This window comes from Falco cherrug, chromosome 3 (genome assembly GCF_023634085.1).
Source record: "Falco cherrug isolate bFalChe1 chromosome 3, bFalChe1.pri, whole genome shotgun sequence".
NCBI classification, from domain to species: Eukaryota; Metazoa; Chordata; class Aves; order Falconiformes; family Falconidae; genus Falco; species Falco cherrug.
This window is the reverse complement of record NC_073699.1, coordinates 86896187-86911229: the sequence shown is the minus strand read 5'-3', so window position 1 is coordinate 86911229 and position 15043 is coordinate 86896187. Positions and strand designations below refer to the sequence as shown.

At 44.8% G+C, this 15043-nt stretch overlaps 1 protein-coding gene across 7 annotated transcripts in view; it reads right to left on the bottom strand.

Annotated features, from left to right (window-relative positions):
• Positions 1-15043, bottom strand: part of TSNARE1 (t-SNARE domain containing 1) — a 508015-nt gene that overhangs the window by 331603 nt on the left and 161369 nt on the right. For all 7 annotated transcript variants that reach the window (XM_055705272.1, XM_055705271.1, XM_055705270.1 and 4 more), the window contains one exon: positions 3280-3357. In XM_055705272.1, coding sequence (XP_055561247.1) covers positions 3280-3357 — 78 coding nt within the window. The remainder of the gene's footprint in view (positions 1-3279; positions 3358-15043) is intronic.

The window sequence follows — 15043 nt, the reverse complement described above, 5'->3', positions numbered from 1 at the left end:
GGCACTGTCATTACCTGCTTCACAGAGCACTCAGTGCAGGTAACTCTTAACAGAAAGCACATCATCATGCACTCTATGTCATCTCCAGAAGAAAAACAAAGACCACCTGAAATTGCTTAAAACCTAATTGAATGGATTAATGCAATTCTAACAATGAATAAAAATAGAAATTGGACCACGGCACTTCAAAAAAGATGCACCACTCATCTTAAGGTCTTCTCAAGATAAATTTCACTACAGTAGGAGTTTATTACAGCACAGAGATGTATCAAGACAGCCCTAACCTGGCTAGTTTGGATTTTAATAGCAGACACAGAGTCACAAGCAGGTTGCAAAATGTCACACTGAGCCCTTGGTTTGGCAGCAGAAGTGCCGCTACCATTCATCACTACCATTGTCAAAAGTATTAGTGCTGGAGCAACCAAGGTTGATACCTAATCCAGGTATTTCTTTCTGTGTGTTACAATGTGGTTATACACCTGTCCGTAATCCAACTACCAAGGATCACAGTTAGGAGGTCCAAGCTGCCACAGGGGCCCCAAGCTCAGGTCACCACACTGGAGTTTTCTCAAGGAAAAGCCCAGAAAAAAGTGGGTCCTGGTGGACACCTAGTTAAACATGAGCCAGCAATACACCCTTGCTGCAAAGAAGGCGGATGGTACCCTGGGCTGCATTAGGCAAAGCATTGCCAGCACGTTAGGGGAGCGATCCTTCCCATCTGCTTGGCACTGGTGAGGTCACACCTGGAGTAGTTTCCAGTTCTGGGCTCCTTTGTACAAGCGAGACATGGACTTACTGGAAAGAGTCCAGCAAAGGGCCACATAGAAAATTAAGGGTCTGGAACATCTCTCCTATTAGGAGAGACTGAGACAGCTGGGACCGTTTAGCCTGGAAATGACAAGGTGGAATGGGGATCTTACTGATGTTTAATACCTGAAGGGAGGGTGCAATAAGAACAGAGCCAGGCTCATTTCAGCGGTGCCCAGTGCCAGGAGCAGAGACAACAGGAACAAACTGAGATGTGGGATGTTCCCTATGAAGATCAGGAAACACATTTTTACTGTGACGGTGACCAAGCACTGGCACAGGCTGCCTTGACAGGTCATGGAGCCTCCATCGCTGGAGACATTCAAACACCATCTGGACCTGGTGTTGGGAAAATCAGCTCTAGGTGGGCTTGCACAAGCAAAGGGGTTGGACAAGATGACCTCCAGAGGTCTCTTCCAACTTCAAATATTCTATGATTCTATGATTTTTTTCCACCTTCTGCAGTGCATGTTTGTCCTTCACCCCAAGCAATGTCTATCCCACCAGTATCTCCAGTCTATCTCCAGTATCCCAGTGGACAAATACCACTGGCAACCCAAAGATGACTTTCAATGGCTGAATTTCTCAGATTCTGCCCTGTGAAGAAAGCTGTTGAACTTGTCATATCCAAGCAGTTTGCCAAAAAACTATGAATAACAAGTGTTTTAAACAACTTTAAAGCCTCTATCAGTAACTCCTTTGAAAAATAATGAACAATAAATATTTTTTTGTGTTTGCATATCTCCCATTTTGCTTTTGACCCATTCAGAATCATCTTGTATATGCAGTAATTGAAGTTCTGACAAAATACTGAAGAATCATAGACTTATGCAGGTTGGAGGGGATCTCTGGAGGTCTCTAGTCCAACCTTCTGCTAAGAAAAGGTCCACTCAACAGCAAGTTGTTGAGGGTCTTCTAAAGCTCCGAGTATCTTGAGAGATAGAGATCTCACAGCCTTTCTGGGGTCCTGTTGCACTGGTTGAACACCCTGATGGGCAGAGCCTTTTTCCTCACATTGAGTTGGAATATCCTGTGTTTCACTTGCCCTTTGCCTCTCCTCCTTCCACTGTGCACATCGGAGAGGTTATGGCTCCACCTACTTTACAGTCTCCTCTTAAGTAATTAGACACAAGAACATGATTTCTGTTAACTCATGTTCAACTTGTGGTTAACCAGTACTCCCAGGTCTTCTCTTCAAAACAGCTTTATAGCCAGCCAGCACTCATCCTGTCCTGTTGCATAGGGTTATTCCAATTCAAGGCACAAAGGAAAGTGTGAACAATTATTTTCCTTGGGCAGTTGCACAACTTCATGGAGCCTACATTGCTTTCAGGCCTTCACCTTCTGGGATAGCAGAGAGCAGCAATGAGGCTCACAGTGCTTCTTGGGGAAAGGTACATCCATGTTGCAGGAGGTCCGGAGCTCAAGGTGATGATAGCTGAAAGTAAACTCAAACTTACCAATCCATTCTAGTCACAGAAATGGTGCTTGAATTTTCCTGGCAGATGGACCATACACAACTCCTCTAAAGAAGAGACAACTATGTTTCTCTAAAGAAGAGACAACTATGTTTTGGAAGTTTTACTTCCCATCCTTCTTCTAGCAAGGATTCCTTGCTACAAGGACCAAGGCCTTAGCCCTGGGACACGTGGGGGAATAATTACAGAAATAAGGAGGCAGTAAGATCCTTTCTTTATACCTAGGCCAGGCACCTCTGTCGCCCAGCCAGTCTCCATAGACACAGAAGAGACTAGACAGAGAAGCTGTCCAGGTGATTCAGAAGCAATTTCAGGGACCACTGTAAAATCAGCACCTGATAATTTTAGATTTTTGTCTGATACTAGTGTATTTCAGAACTGAGATACCATGACATTAACTACCATTCTGCAATGTTAGTTTATAACTGTGTGCAAAATACATCCCTCCAGCCCAACACAACAAAACTGATGAGCCAGAGCATGTCTCCAAAGGGGAGAAGCACTCTGTATCTCTAGGGTCCAGGGAGACATGAGCAGGAATAGCATCCCTGCTCATTTTACAGAATGAAGAATAACAGAAGAGTTTTGGTGTTGGTGTTTTTATAAGGGAGATAGATGTTTTGCAAGCTCATATGCCAGGCTCTGAATGCAGTAGTGCTGCAACACATTAGAAAACGAGTCTGGCTTGTTCCACCTTTCTGCGCTCTAACTCCCTATTGTAACAGATGACACAATTAAAAATAGAAAAGGATATGGTCTCAGCAAGGATTGGAATATATCTGTGCCTATTTAATGGAACATATGGTGGAATATTTTTACATCTTATAAAGAACTGTGTATTGGACATGTGCTGGTGCTTGTGAGATGCAGCAGCAGAAAAAACTGTATTAATATTTGCTCCCTGACAACAGGAGCTGCCATACACCACGTATATGCACACGAGTTATCAGCAGGACAGCACACAATTGACTAGGAGACCTTTCATTATACGCACCATTGGAGTTAATTCGGAAGACATTGGCTGAAGTCTCCTGAAAAAGTTCCTGTAGTTCGCTGGGATCAATCTGGGTGGCTGTAAAGACAAAAAAGGAGAAGATATATTAATACTGGGGACCACAGATCACTTTGAAAGGCACTCACCTCCCAGCTGATCTTTTGAAGGAGGATGCAGGTTTTTCCTCACTGCAGAAATTCAGCCCCAGTATATGGCCTGATGTAGCCTCACACCATATCTAATTGTGCCGCTGGCACTGGACAGGCAACCCAGCACCATCAGGACAGTAAGGATGATGCTGCAAAGCAGCAGACATGGCTCACATGGATTGAGGCAGCATTTGTATGAATTATTAGCAATTGGAATATAAATTATTTCTGCTCATTTATTACATGGAAGTATCAAAGCCACAAACGAACGAGAAACCACAAGCACAACAGGATGGTCAACCATCGCTTTCCAGAGCAGGAAGGCATACAAGTAGGTCCTGCCTTCTTGAAAGGGAGGAAGCAGTGAGCAGAGCGTAACTGCTCTGTGGGCTCAAGGCTTTTCGGGCAGGAGGGAGATGGGAGCCCAGCTGGGTACTCCACACATTCATCTTCCAGCCCCCAAGAGAGGCTTCCCTTCTTCCTGGCAGCCCAGCTGCAAGGGTCAATGAGTCAGTGCCAGGAACTGCTATTGCCGTTGCCCAGATGACCTCTCAGCTTCATGCCCAAGGTCCCACTTTGGCCAAGGTACCCAAACCTGCTCCACATGGAGAACAATGAAGTGAGGATTTGAATGTTGTAGGGCTTTGTGGTTTGGTGGTAGGGTTGGGTTGGTTTTGTTAGCTTCGTTTCCCAACTTTGAAACTATCCAGGGCTCCTCCACAGCTTCATCATCCCCAAAGAAGAATTGATATGAGTTTGGACTGGGCTATATTACAGAGAAAAGGATGCGTGGTTTAAATAAGCTTTAAACAGGTGTTTGGTTTTAGATTGGCAATAGTCACCAGAGCAACAGTCATTTACATCTGCGTCTTTGGCACCAGCTTTACAATAGATTTTCCTGTGGTTTAGCCCTATTCTGCCTCCCACCCAGGTCAGCTTTTGTACGTTTCCCAGAAGCTGCTCTTACCTGAAACTCTAGTCAAGTCCAAAAGCACTGCAGGTCTTGTTCACCCAACACACTACAGTCCATTCCAGCAGCCTCTGCTATTAGCAAGCTGCTCCTCTGAGCTGAAGCATTACAGAAACTCGAACAGGAGCTACAATTCCTAATTTCAAGTCAGCAGACTGTAAGTACGACATATCCTGCATCCCTTCACCAGATTTCCCTAAGCTGGGAATATACACCATACATCCATCCTGCTTTTGGAAGATCAGAAAGTCAGCGATGGAGCAAGGTGAAAACCATGAATATTGAACAAAATGAGAAGCCCCTTTGATGCATTGCTCAGGTTAGTCCTGAGGACGCATCTCTTGGTGCTTGAGAACCAGCTCCACCTCCAAACAGTGCAATTGGGGGATCTTCCACTGCTCCTCACACGTCTCACTCACAGCAACACTCATGAGACAATTCAGCCCTGTAACAACCATAAATAAAGTCTTGGATCAGTCTGCCACATTGACACAAATCCGGGGCATTAAACGGTGTTAAATCCAAATGCACAATGGATCATTGCTAGAGATTTTCCTGCTCTTCTCTTCCTGCAGTTCCTCCTAGATCAGCTGTCCGAGACACTCCTTTCCTTTGCTTTATATATAAGGCTATATAGCACGAGATATTAGCTTGGTTTTACCCATCCCCCAGGAATTACACTTGTTACTAACAAGATCAAACTTTCATTAAATCACTGGTAAAAGAGCAGCACAGGATAAGATTTTTAGATCTTCACAAACTGCGTTGACCCCAGTATCAGGAGGTTTTTTTCCAGGATTTTCAGTGTGCCAACATGCTTAGGTTTAGTAATTCCAGAGGATGGGCGGCCAGAACATGGCTTCAGCTTGGCTAAGTTTGCAGATGCATGCCGAGAGGACTGGTCCACACGTTTTGTGATACGAGTTTCTTTGGATGGATGTGAGTTTTTTTGTGGGAAAGAGAAGGGTTTATTTACCTATTATTTCCATTCTTTCCTTAGAAATACTGAATTTGTCTCAAAAGATTTTTAGCCTGGCCCAGTGACCCTGCGTTCATATGCACTTAGGTACTTTGCTGAATGAAGCCTCAGATGGACCACGATGCAATCAAAGTAAGGGCTGGAAATCCTTGATGTCCTGAATTACAAGCACATAGCTAACAATTATATTACATGAAATCCCCCCAAATAATATGGACTGCAGACTTCAAAGTGTTCCCACATGTGAACACTCCTGCAGATTCACAGCATACAGCAGCGACCTCTGGGAAGTCACTTAAAAAGCCAAAAACACCCCAAAAGCAGAGATGAAATATCCCAAATGTTGCAAAAAGCAGGAGAAATACCCATTTAATTGCATGAACTATGCACACCTCGGCTTCAGAGTCCCTGCAACACCATGAGAAAGAAACACTGAGTAACACTGTGCTTCCAGGGTTGGTCCATAAAGATAAAAACTACCCAGAAATACAGGTACTTATTTAGGAGGGTGGGATTTATCCAGCCCTCCCTGGGGAGACGAATTTGCTTACCCTATACCCCATTTCCCCAATGGAAAAAGAGGCAAAATGCAATAAGACAATGTGTGAGGATCATACTCTGAAGACGTGGAAATAAACTTTTTAAGCTTCAGCATATTTATTTGAGTCAAATGCAAGAGGACTGTGAGATGATGAACTCCCCCGTGAAGGCCTGAAATCTCAATCCATAACCGTCTAACAGAGCACGCCATATCACCCCCACACCTCAAATAAGTGTACTGTCATTTAATTTGCAAAGGCAGGCGCAACCTTTGGACAGAATTTCCAAACAATTGCTTTGGGAATGCAATGATTGGAGAAGAGCATATCTGAGAACTGCATCAAATCTGGCTTGCAGTTTCCTGCCTCTGGACTTTTATTTCATGTTACAGCATGCTGTCAGTTCTGGATTTATTTTGGTTTTGGTTTAGGAAATAGAATAGTAACAAGGAGGTTGCTTTAACTGCTCTGATTTCAAGGTTACACACATCGAGCAGAGATGTAACTATTCATGGAGATTTCAGCAGTTCAAGCAGACAAGCAAAACAAATTACAAAACAGCAGCACAAAGCAAAGCAGAAGTGCATCTGTACTGCCAAGCTAAGTGAAGACATACCAAGACTGCAAAGAAAAGTGAATGTGAAGTACATTTGTGTCCAATAAAGAATTAAATGTCTTTGACTATATCCAAGTGAGTGCTAAAATATTATGATTCCCCAAGAAGGAGTAGAAGTTTGCTGATACCCAGTAAATACTTTGCATGCCCCAAGGCTAACAGAGTTCAAGGCCACAACTGGGAAAAGATGACTTTTACTTACACTTTGGGTCCTGAAAGCTGTGAAGGTTTTGCAGTGGATGTGTTACAGAATCCTACATGCACATCATTTCTCCTCAGCTTCCTTAACTAAACATTTCCACAAACATTTTTACAATTTCCATTTCTTTTCCCCATTCGCTTTCCAGAAGAATCCTCTTGGCAAGAGGCAGGACAACCTAACTTTCTCTGCTATCAGCTCAGCCTTCTCCCACCTAGCACGTACTGATGACCTGTTATATTTATTACAATTGCTAAAGCTTCAGCACCTAACATTGGCACTTCTGATATTTAATTCTTCTTTCTTTTACCTGAATAGCTACACAGAAACTCAGGTAAGTGCCACAAATGGAAAGGATGGGCTTTTAAGTACCTGCTCTACCAAAACAAAGGGTTTTCACACATGCTGTGGCCAACTGCAATGAGAGCTCAGCTGCAAATGTGATGTTAAGGAACTACACAGCCTGAGTGTGGTGGGTTGACCTTGGCTGGATGCCAGCTGCCCAATCACTCCCCTTCTCAGCTGGACAGGAGAAAAAATAAGATTAAAGGCTCATGGGCAAGATAAAGACATGGAGACATCACTCACCAATTACCACCACAGGCAAAACAGGATTAGCTCCAGGAAACTGATTGCCAGTTAAAAGAGTAGGGTAATAAGAAATAAAAACAAATCTTAAAACACTTTCCCCCCACCCTGCCCTTCTTCTTGGGTCAACTTCACTCCTCATTTTCTCTACCTCCTCCCCCTGAGTGGTGCACAGAGATGGGGAATGGGGGTTATGGTCGGTTCATCACACCTTGTCGCTGCTGCTCCTTCCTCCTCACACTCTTCCCCCACTCCAGTGCAGGGTCCCTCACACAGGAGACAGTCCTCCGCAAACTTCTCCAATATGAGTCCTTCCCACGGACTGCAGCTCCTCATGAACTGCTTCAGTGTCCTTCCCACAGGGTGCAGGCCTTCAGAAGCAGACATCTCCAGCATAGGCTCCCCACAGGGTTCACAGGTCCTGCCAGGAGCCTGCTCCCTCGTGGGCTTCCCATGAGGTCACAGCCTCCTTTGGGCATCCACCTGCTCTGGCGTGGTGTCCTCCCTGGGCTGCGTGTGGGGATCTGCTCCCTCGTGGGCTCCGTGGGCCGGGGGCACGGCCTGTCTCACTGTGGGCTTCATCACAGGCTGCCAGGGAATCTGCTCTGGTGCCTGGAGCAACTCCTGCCTCCTTCTGCACTGACCTGGGGGGCTGCAGGGCTGCTTCTCTCACATGCTGACTCATCTCTCTTGGTTGCATAGAGTCAGCTTCTGGCATCTCCTCACAGAAACTACCCCTGCAGCCCCCCCACTACAAAATCTCGCCACGTAAACTCAATACAATGAGACAGAGCCACTGCCTTATAACCCAACTTGCCGCAGTCCTAGAAATGCATGTATTGGGTTTTCAATGGGGTTTGTTTTGCTGTTGTTTATGCACTTATTTTAATTATCACACCAAAAATCCCTTTCCTTCACAAGAAAAGTAGTTGCAGCCATCACCACTGAAAATACTGTCCTATCACAAGATGTGGCATATGAAGGCACAGACCCCAGGTGAGATCCCCCACTGCATCCATAAGTGCTGGTTACACGCAATCCCTTACCCACCCAAGTTCTGCCCTGGAACGTGCCTACACGCAGCAAAGCCCCTTTGCAGCCAGTCCACACTCCACCGAGCTGTTTACTCCCTCCACGCTCACCTGAGGAGCTCTCTTCTTCCCAGATCAGGATTTAAGCTGTGGGGGGCTTTGGGCAGCCCCTCATTGCAGACAGGTGTGCACAGAACTGGTTTGCAGGTGAGCTCAGAGAGCCAGACTGAGTGTGAGTTGTTTCCTCACTACGTTGTAAGGTGTAATCACTCTGCAACCTGGCACCCACACAGTGAACAAAGACTTTTCTCAGAAAGGGTCCTCACAATGAGATAAGTGCATGTGAGCAGTATGAGATATTCCTTGTCTGATGATGCTGACAGTACACTAAGAAGGGTCAGAGAGAGAGGAGGAGGAGTAGGGGATGCCATCACAGCCAAGCTTTGGTGCCTTCTTCATGCTGTTAACCCTTCCCATCTTGTCATCCCAGAAAACTGCCTCAAAATAAAACTTGACAAGAATATGTGTGCTAGTAAATAAAAGAGACTGAGGGAACAAACCATGTTTTATTGTTAGCTGGCTGCCCAGCTCTGTATTGCCGAGACAAGCCGAGGAGCTGTTTCGGGCATAGTTTACCCCAGAAACTGCTTCCTCTAGACAAAAATCAGTGAGACCACAGCAGGTTTAAATGCAGACACACAACGCCATCCCACAGCTTTCTGCTACATTATCATAGAATCACAGTGTCAGTTAGGCTGGAAAAGACCTTTACCATCATTGAGACCAACCATTAACCTAACACTGCCAAGCCCACCACTAAACCATGTCCCTAAGTGCCACATCTACAAGTCTTTTAAATACCTCCAGGGATGGTGACTCCACCAGTTCCCCGGGCAGCCTGTTGCAAGGCTCAACAACCCTTCTGGGGAATAGATTTTTCCCAGTATGCAATCTAAACCTCCCCTGGCACAACTTGAGGCCGGTTCCTCTTGTCCTACCACTTGCCACTTGGGAGAAGAAACCAACACACACCTCATTACAACCTCCTTTCAGGCAGTTGTAGAGAGTAGTTGAGAACCTTAAAAATCCATACAAGCATTACACATGATTTTTGCAACGATTATTCCAGTGGAGATTCAGAGTGCACTGATTTCCATGTTTCAATGCTATTATAATCTCCAATTCATCACATGTCTGTCTACAGGAGACACTTACGATGAGTACTGGCCAGTGGAGGGATGTGGTGCTTGGAGCAAAATACAACCTTGGAACAAAATATAACCTGGGAGCTTGTGGTCTGCTTCCTCCCACCCTGCTCAGGAAGGAGAAAATGCTGCTGATGCACGTGGCCATCCCTGGGCCTCTTGGGCTCCGTGACAGTCATTAGCTCCAGCCACCACCAACAGCAGTTGTGGCAGGGGAAGGACAAATCCAAGCAAGCTGGCAAGAAATGTCTTTCAGTTCCTCTTTAAGACAAGCCAAATGCAAAGCCTGAGCAGGCTTACAGGGGTCTTGTCTCTAGTGATCTGGATATAATTATTGTCCAAAGGGAATAGCTAGACATCCAGGACAACATGCATGGTAAAGTTATCTACAGGAACATCCTTTCGCTTAAAGTTAATGAAAACTGCCCATGTTCCCCATGTTAATCTTCCTTGCCTATTAATTATTTCACACTAATTTGAAGCTCCTAATGGCTTTTCTGCAGCCAGGTGAAGTCAATTGCCTCTCTGAACTCAATTTTGTAGCAAACCCAAAATAAATCAAAAGTTGCAGAAAAAAAAGAGGCAATAATTACGGTAACTTCAATAAAAAGGGAGAAGAGGAAAAGCAGGACAAGCACTCAATCTTTCTACTTACAATACTTAATGTGGCTGTAGTAAAGCAGCTCAAAAGCTCAGAATTGCAATGCATTTATCCCCAATGCAACACCAAGAGCTATGTCTGTGTTCTGTAAAAGGCAGCCACAGATCTCCTGCATCTGCATCTTCGCTTCTTTGCAAGCTTTAACTGAAATTATAACATCATCCTTTGCTGAAGAAACTTCCAGCATAAAGTACTTTGTATCTAAACTCCTCTTTTGTACCATGAAACTCCTGCAAGGAGTAAAATGCAGGTAGGGAGAAGCCTGCTCACTATGATTTCAAACCATCCACCCCACAGCCTCAGTTTACCTCTCTCAGTAAGGATGAAGTACAACTGCACTCAGCCCTGTGGCTTAACCCCTTCACAACCCAGCTGAAAGGGTAAGTCTCACCCATCACGCACCTTGTTCATTCCTAAGGACCAGGGGAGCCATTGCAGAGCTTCAGTTCCCCCCCTTGAAGGCTTTTTATAGTATTGACCTTGACCTACGATATCCGAGAGAGTAACTCTTTAGTGAAGACTATGATCCACAACAAAAGCCATGTGCCTCTGACACTGGGAAGTGAACTCAAGGGAAAGAAAAAGATTGACTTCTGGCTGCTGGCCCAAAAGTAAGAGGTTTGTTCTAGAACAAAATGCTAAATTCATGTCTTTAATTTAACTTTTCCAGCACAATTGACATAAAAATGAAGAGGTGGAAGAAGATGAAGGAGGCAAAGGGGGAACGACAAAGAGGCAGATCGTCATGGGAAAAAGAAAATGCTACAGAAAACAGACTGGCAAAAACTGGCGGATGTACAGCCACCTGGGACTACAGGACAGGCAAGTCCTCTAGCCACCAGTACTCAACAGCTTCCCAGGGTGCTCCTCCCTGTAGACTCTGTGGTGTCTGATCCCATGCTTCGTACCAGTCCTCAGTCTCTTCCACAGTGAGAACACTCTTTTGGTCTTCAGCTGCCTTTCCATTTCATACAAACCCTAGGAAACTCATTTAACCTCCCGACCTCTGCTCTTCTGTTGAAAATGGTCAAAAATGCTTCAGCAGTTACCACCATAGAAAGGACTGCCAGGAGCTTGTTTGGACAAGGCCCCTTTCCTCAAGGAAAAGAGCTTAAAATAGAAAGGGAAATGACAGGAAGGGAATGAAAGAAGCAGCATCGTGTGTAATGTTGCAAAGTTGCTTCTGGCATGCAAGCTTAGGAGGTTTTTATTTTCTCCTGTTGATGTTTGAGTGAAATAAGTGATAAAGGGAAATGTAAGCAAAAATCACGCTCATCAGGCAACACGCTTTTCATCAGCCTTGAAAAACGTGATGTTGTTTCACATGGCGATGCTCTGAAGCCTTTTGCTACTGATTTGTGCAGTGACTTGTACAAATGAGCTGGGTCTCCTCAGCGTGGCCACAGCACAAAGAGGGGGCACCACGGGGATTAACAAATGGGATGAAGCTGGTGTTCACAACAATCCTCTTCCAACCCGCGTTATCACACAATGGGGTCAGGGCACTGAAGAATTCCATTACCTATGGGTTCACTTGGGGTCTCTGTTTGCATTAACGTTTACAAACTCCAGTTCATTTTTTTATTTTATTTTATTTTTTAAATTGCCTTCCTGGTTTGGCCAAGTTCTCATGAACATAGGAAATAAAATTTTCCTGGTTTTAGAAATGAAGCTTAACCTGAAGGCATCTCAGCTGGAAGGACCTGTTTTGTCCCAACCATCTGAAAGGGTGATGTGTTTAGGTAGTGAAGTAACTGCCTCCTCCTCCTCTCCCCAAGAGAAAACTGAGAAGCGAGGAGGTCTCACCCCACAGCTTTGTCTTTAAGAAATACCTTACTCCCACCTTACCTCCCCACAGATCACCAGCAGAAAAAATACAGAGAAAATGAGAGGAAAAAACCCCACATCTACTTTTTTCTCTGAAACACTTACCACAGCTATAGCAAATTAACCAGAGGAGACAAATTTTATAACTTCTAAGTCAAGTGCAGGGCCCAAATTCAACGAGTGGACAAGACCAAGGAGGTAAAGCAGGCAGGGGGATCATTTCAGGGTGGTAAGGATCCCACCTAAGCATGCATTTTTTTCTTGGGCTTTGTGGAGTTTCAATAGATTAACCTTTTCAAAGCCTCTGAGATTTGTGCTTTAGTTAACAAGTCCCCAGAGGAGGAACTACAGTGCATGGTGTGCCCAGCACAAGTGCTCCTGGTAGAGCTAGTAAGTTTTAACTGGAGTTCAGCATGGCTCTTTCTTGGAAGAACTTAGGAAAAATAATGAAGCTATAACTCTATATACAATACATATCTCTGAAAGGAATAATAAACATGGAGCTTGTCCCAAGGAAAGCCTAAGAAGTCTAAGAGCTATAAAAGGCTATTCAGACAAAAAACTTGTGCAGGTGAGGTCTAGCGTGGTGGGAACAAAACTTTGCAGCTTGGCAAGTGTCTGCTCTGGTGGCACAGGAGGCATCACCAGGGACATCCCAGGCATGGAGAAGCACCCTTACAGAAATCAAGAGAAGGTAAAGGGCGAGCATTAACTTGCAGTGAAAGTCAGCCTCAGAAATTAAATAAGATATAGACTTAAGACATTATCTTCTCCATGACCTAGCTGAGGAAAGCGGCTGAACATAATCTGTGCACCTCCATTTTACATCAACCAAGAGAGAAGTTTTTTTCCTAAGCCACTCGGACGGAGCATTATACCCAGGGGTGCTATGCCATATTCCTATCCTCTCTGCCCTACCCTGAGGGAAACCTCCCCCTGCAACTCTAAACACAGCACCAAATCCTCAGCCACAAGAATGCAGATCTGTGTAAACCAAAGAAGTGGTTCACAGAGAACAGGAAACATTAGAGGGTGGTGAGGCACTGGAAGAGGTTGCCCAGAGCAGCTGTGGATGCCCCCTCCCTGGAAGTGTTCAAGTCCAGGCTGGATGGGGCTTGGAGCAACCTGGTCTGGTGGCAGGTGTCCCTGCCCATGGCAGGGGGGTTGGACTAGATGATCTTTAAGGTCCCTACCAACCCAAACCATTCTATCATTCTATGATTAGTTGTCTTTTTACAGTGCAATCAAGATTCAATCAGATTTGTTTTGCATTATTTCTAGTTAAGATGCTCTTATTCTCCTCTGTTTCTTTCTTTAGCATATATGCAAATAAGAAACTGCTGAAGAAGAAAGCAAGGAGACACTCTAGGTGCATAGCTAGTGCTGGTATCTCCTTTGCCTGGTAGCTCACTCTGCGTGTCCAGGAGAGCATGACTGCAGACAGTGCCAGCGTGTAGGGAGCCCGGCCAAGGTGTGTTCAGCTTTGCTGAACCACTTCAGGCTTATGTCCCAGAGGGTAGATGTACATCATCCTCTACAGAAGTCATCAACGAAAACAGCCCTCAAACCCCAACCACACAGGATAAAAGGCAAGTGAGAGAAATATCCAAATAGTTCACCAAGAGAAGATGTTGGCTCTAGTGCCAACCCCAAGACACACACATTCATTCTGCCCCCACCAGGCACTGACCCTTGGCCAAGCGGAGCGATGTCCTTGGTGAGCACTGCATCGTTCCATGCAGCCAGGCGTGAGCCATAGCAGCCCTGCCCAAATCTGCTCTGAAGGCAGGCTTTGTGCCTGAACGGCAAAGCTAGGACCAAAAGCCTGGAGAGACTGTGTGTACAGTCTTGACTAGGTGCAGAGAAATCCCACGCTGCATCAGAAACGGCATCAGAGCAAGCTGCTGGCATGAAGCGTCATCCAGAAGATGGGCTGCGTCACACAGCAAAAGCGGTGAGATGTAACAGGAATGCTGGACAGAGGCTGCTTCCAGCTCATGGGCTGGGGGGGGACAAATATCCACAAAAACCTCAACAAAGTAGTCCCAACCAACCAACAGACTTTATTACATTACTACCCTACGAGTTTATTTTAATTTATTATTACCAAGTTCCCTGCTTCTGCAAGGACACTAAAAATACAGAAGATCGTTTCCAGCAGCAAGTTACAGCTTGTGGTTTTCTTCACGTTTTTTCTTCTCAAGCTTATTGAAGATGCTAGAAAAAGAACAGTGGCCTGTAGTACAAAAACCTGATAGTTTCTGTGTCTGTATTAAACCATACCACTGCTAAAAAACCCCCTGTTTTCATCCTATACTCCCTTTTTAGGCAACAGAAAAAAAAATAATAAAATAAAAGCAACCAACTAAACAAGCAAACAAACAAACATACTGCCTTCTAATTTCTATGAGAAAAACAGCAGCTCTTGTTGATTTAGCAGAAGGAAATGCCAAAGACTCACAAGACTGTTACTGGAATGAAAAGCCCATCATCACTTCATGGTGGCTAAGGGTGATCTGAAGGTCAGGCCAGCTTGGCAGCTCATGGGAAATGAGTCGGTGGGATTCTCAGTTCTGCTTCACCCGCTCAAATCTATATAAAGTTAATAAAGTAATTCAGAGAATTCCTTCCACCACAGCCAGCCACATGGGCTGAGGTGCTCACAGTCGGGACTATCAGGGAGAATGTTGATTTTCAGTGATGGTTAACTGCAAAACTGACTGAAAATTGTAAGCAAAATTTTATGAAGAGTAAGTGCAGAGCAGAACTTTGCAATGGATTAAGATGCTTCTAATTCTGGCAGAGTAGAATTTTGGCTTTGGTTGGAGAGTTTTACAATTAAGAGATTTTCTCCATTTTTAAGCAAAGGGGAAGCAAACTCTAAAAGGTTTTGCATAAATCTGACGTATTACCAAGACGCAGTTAAGTAACTTTTAAATAAAACAAAGCACTTTGATTTTTTTTTTTTTTTTTTTTTTTTTGCTGTTAGTGGATTAGGAA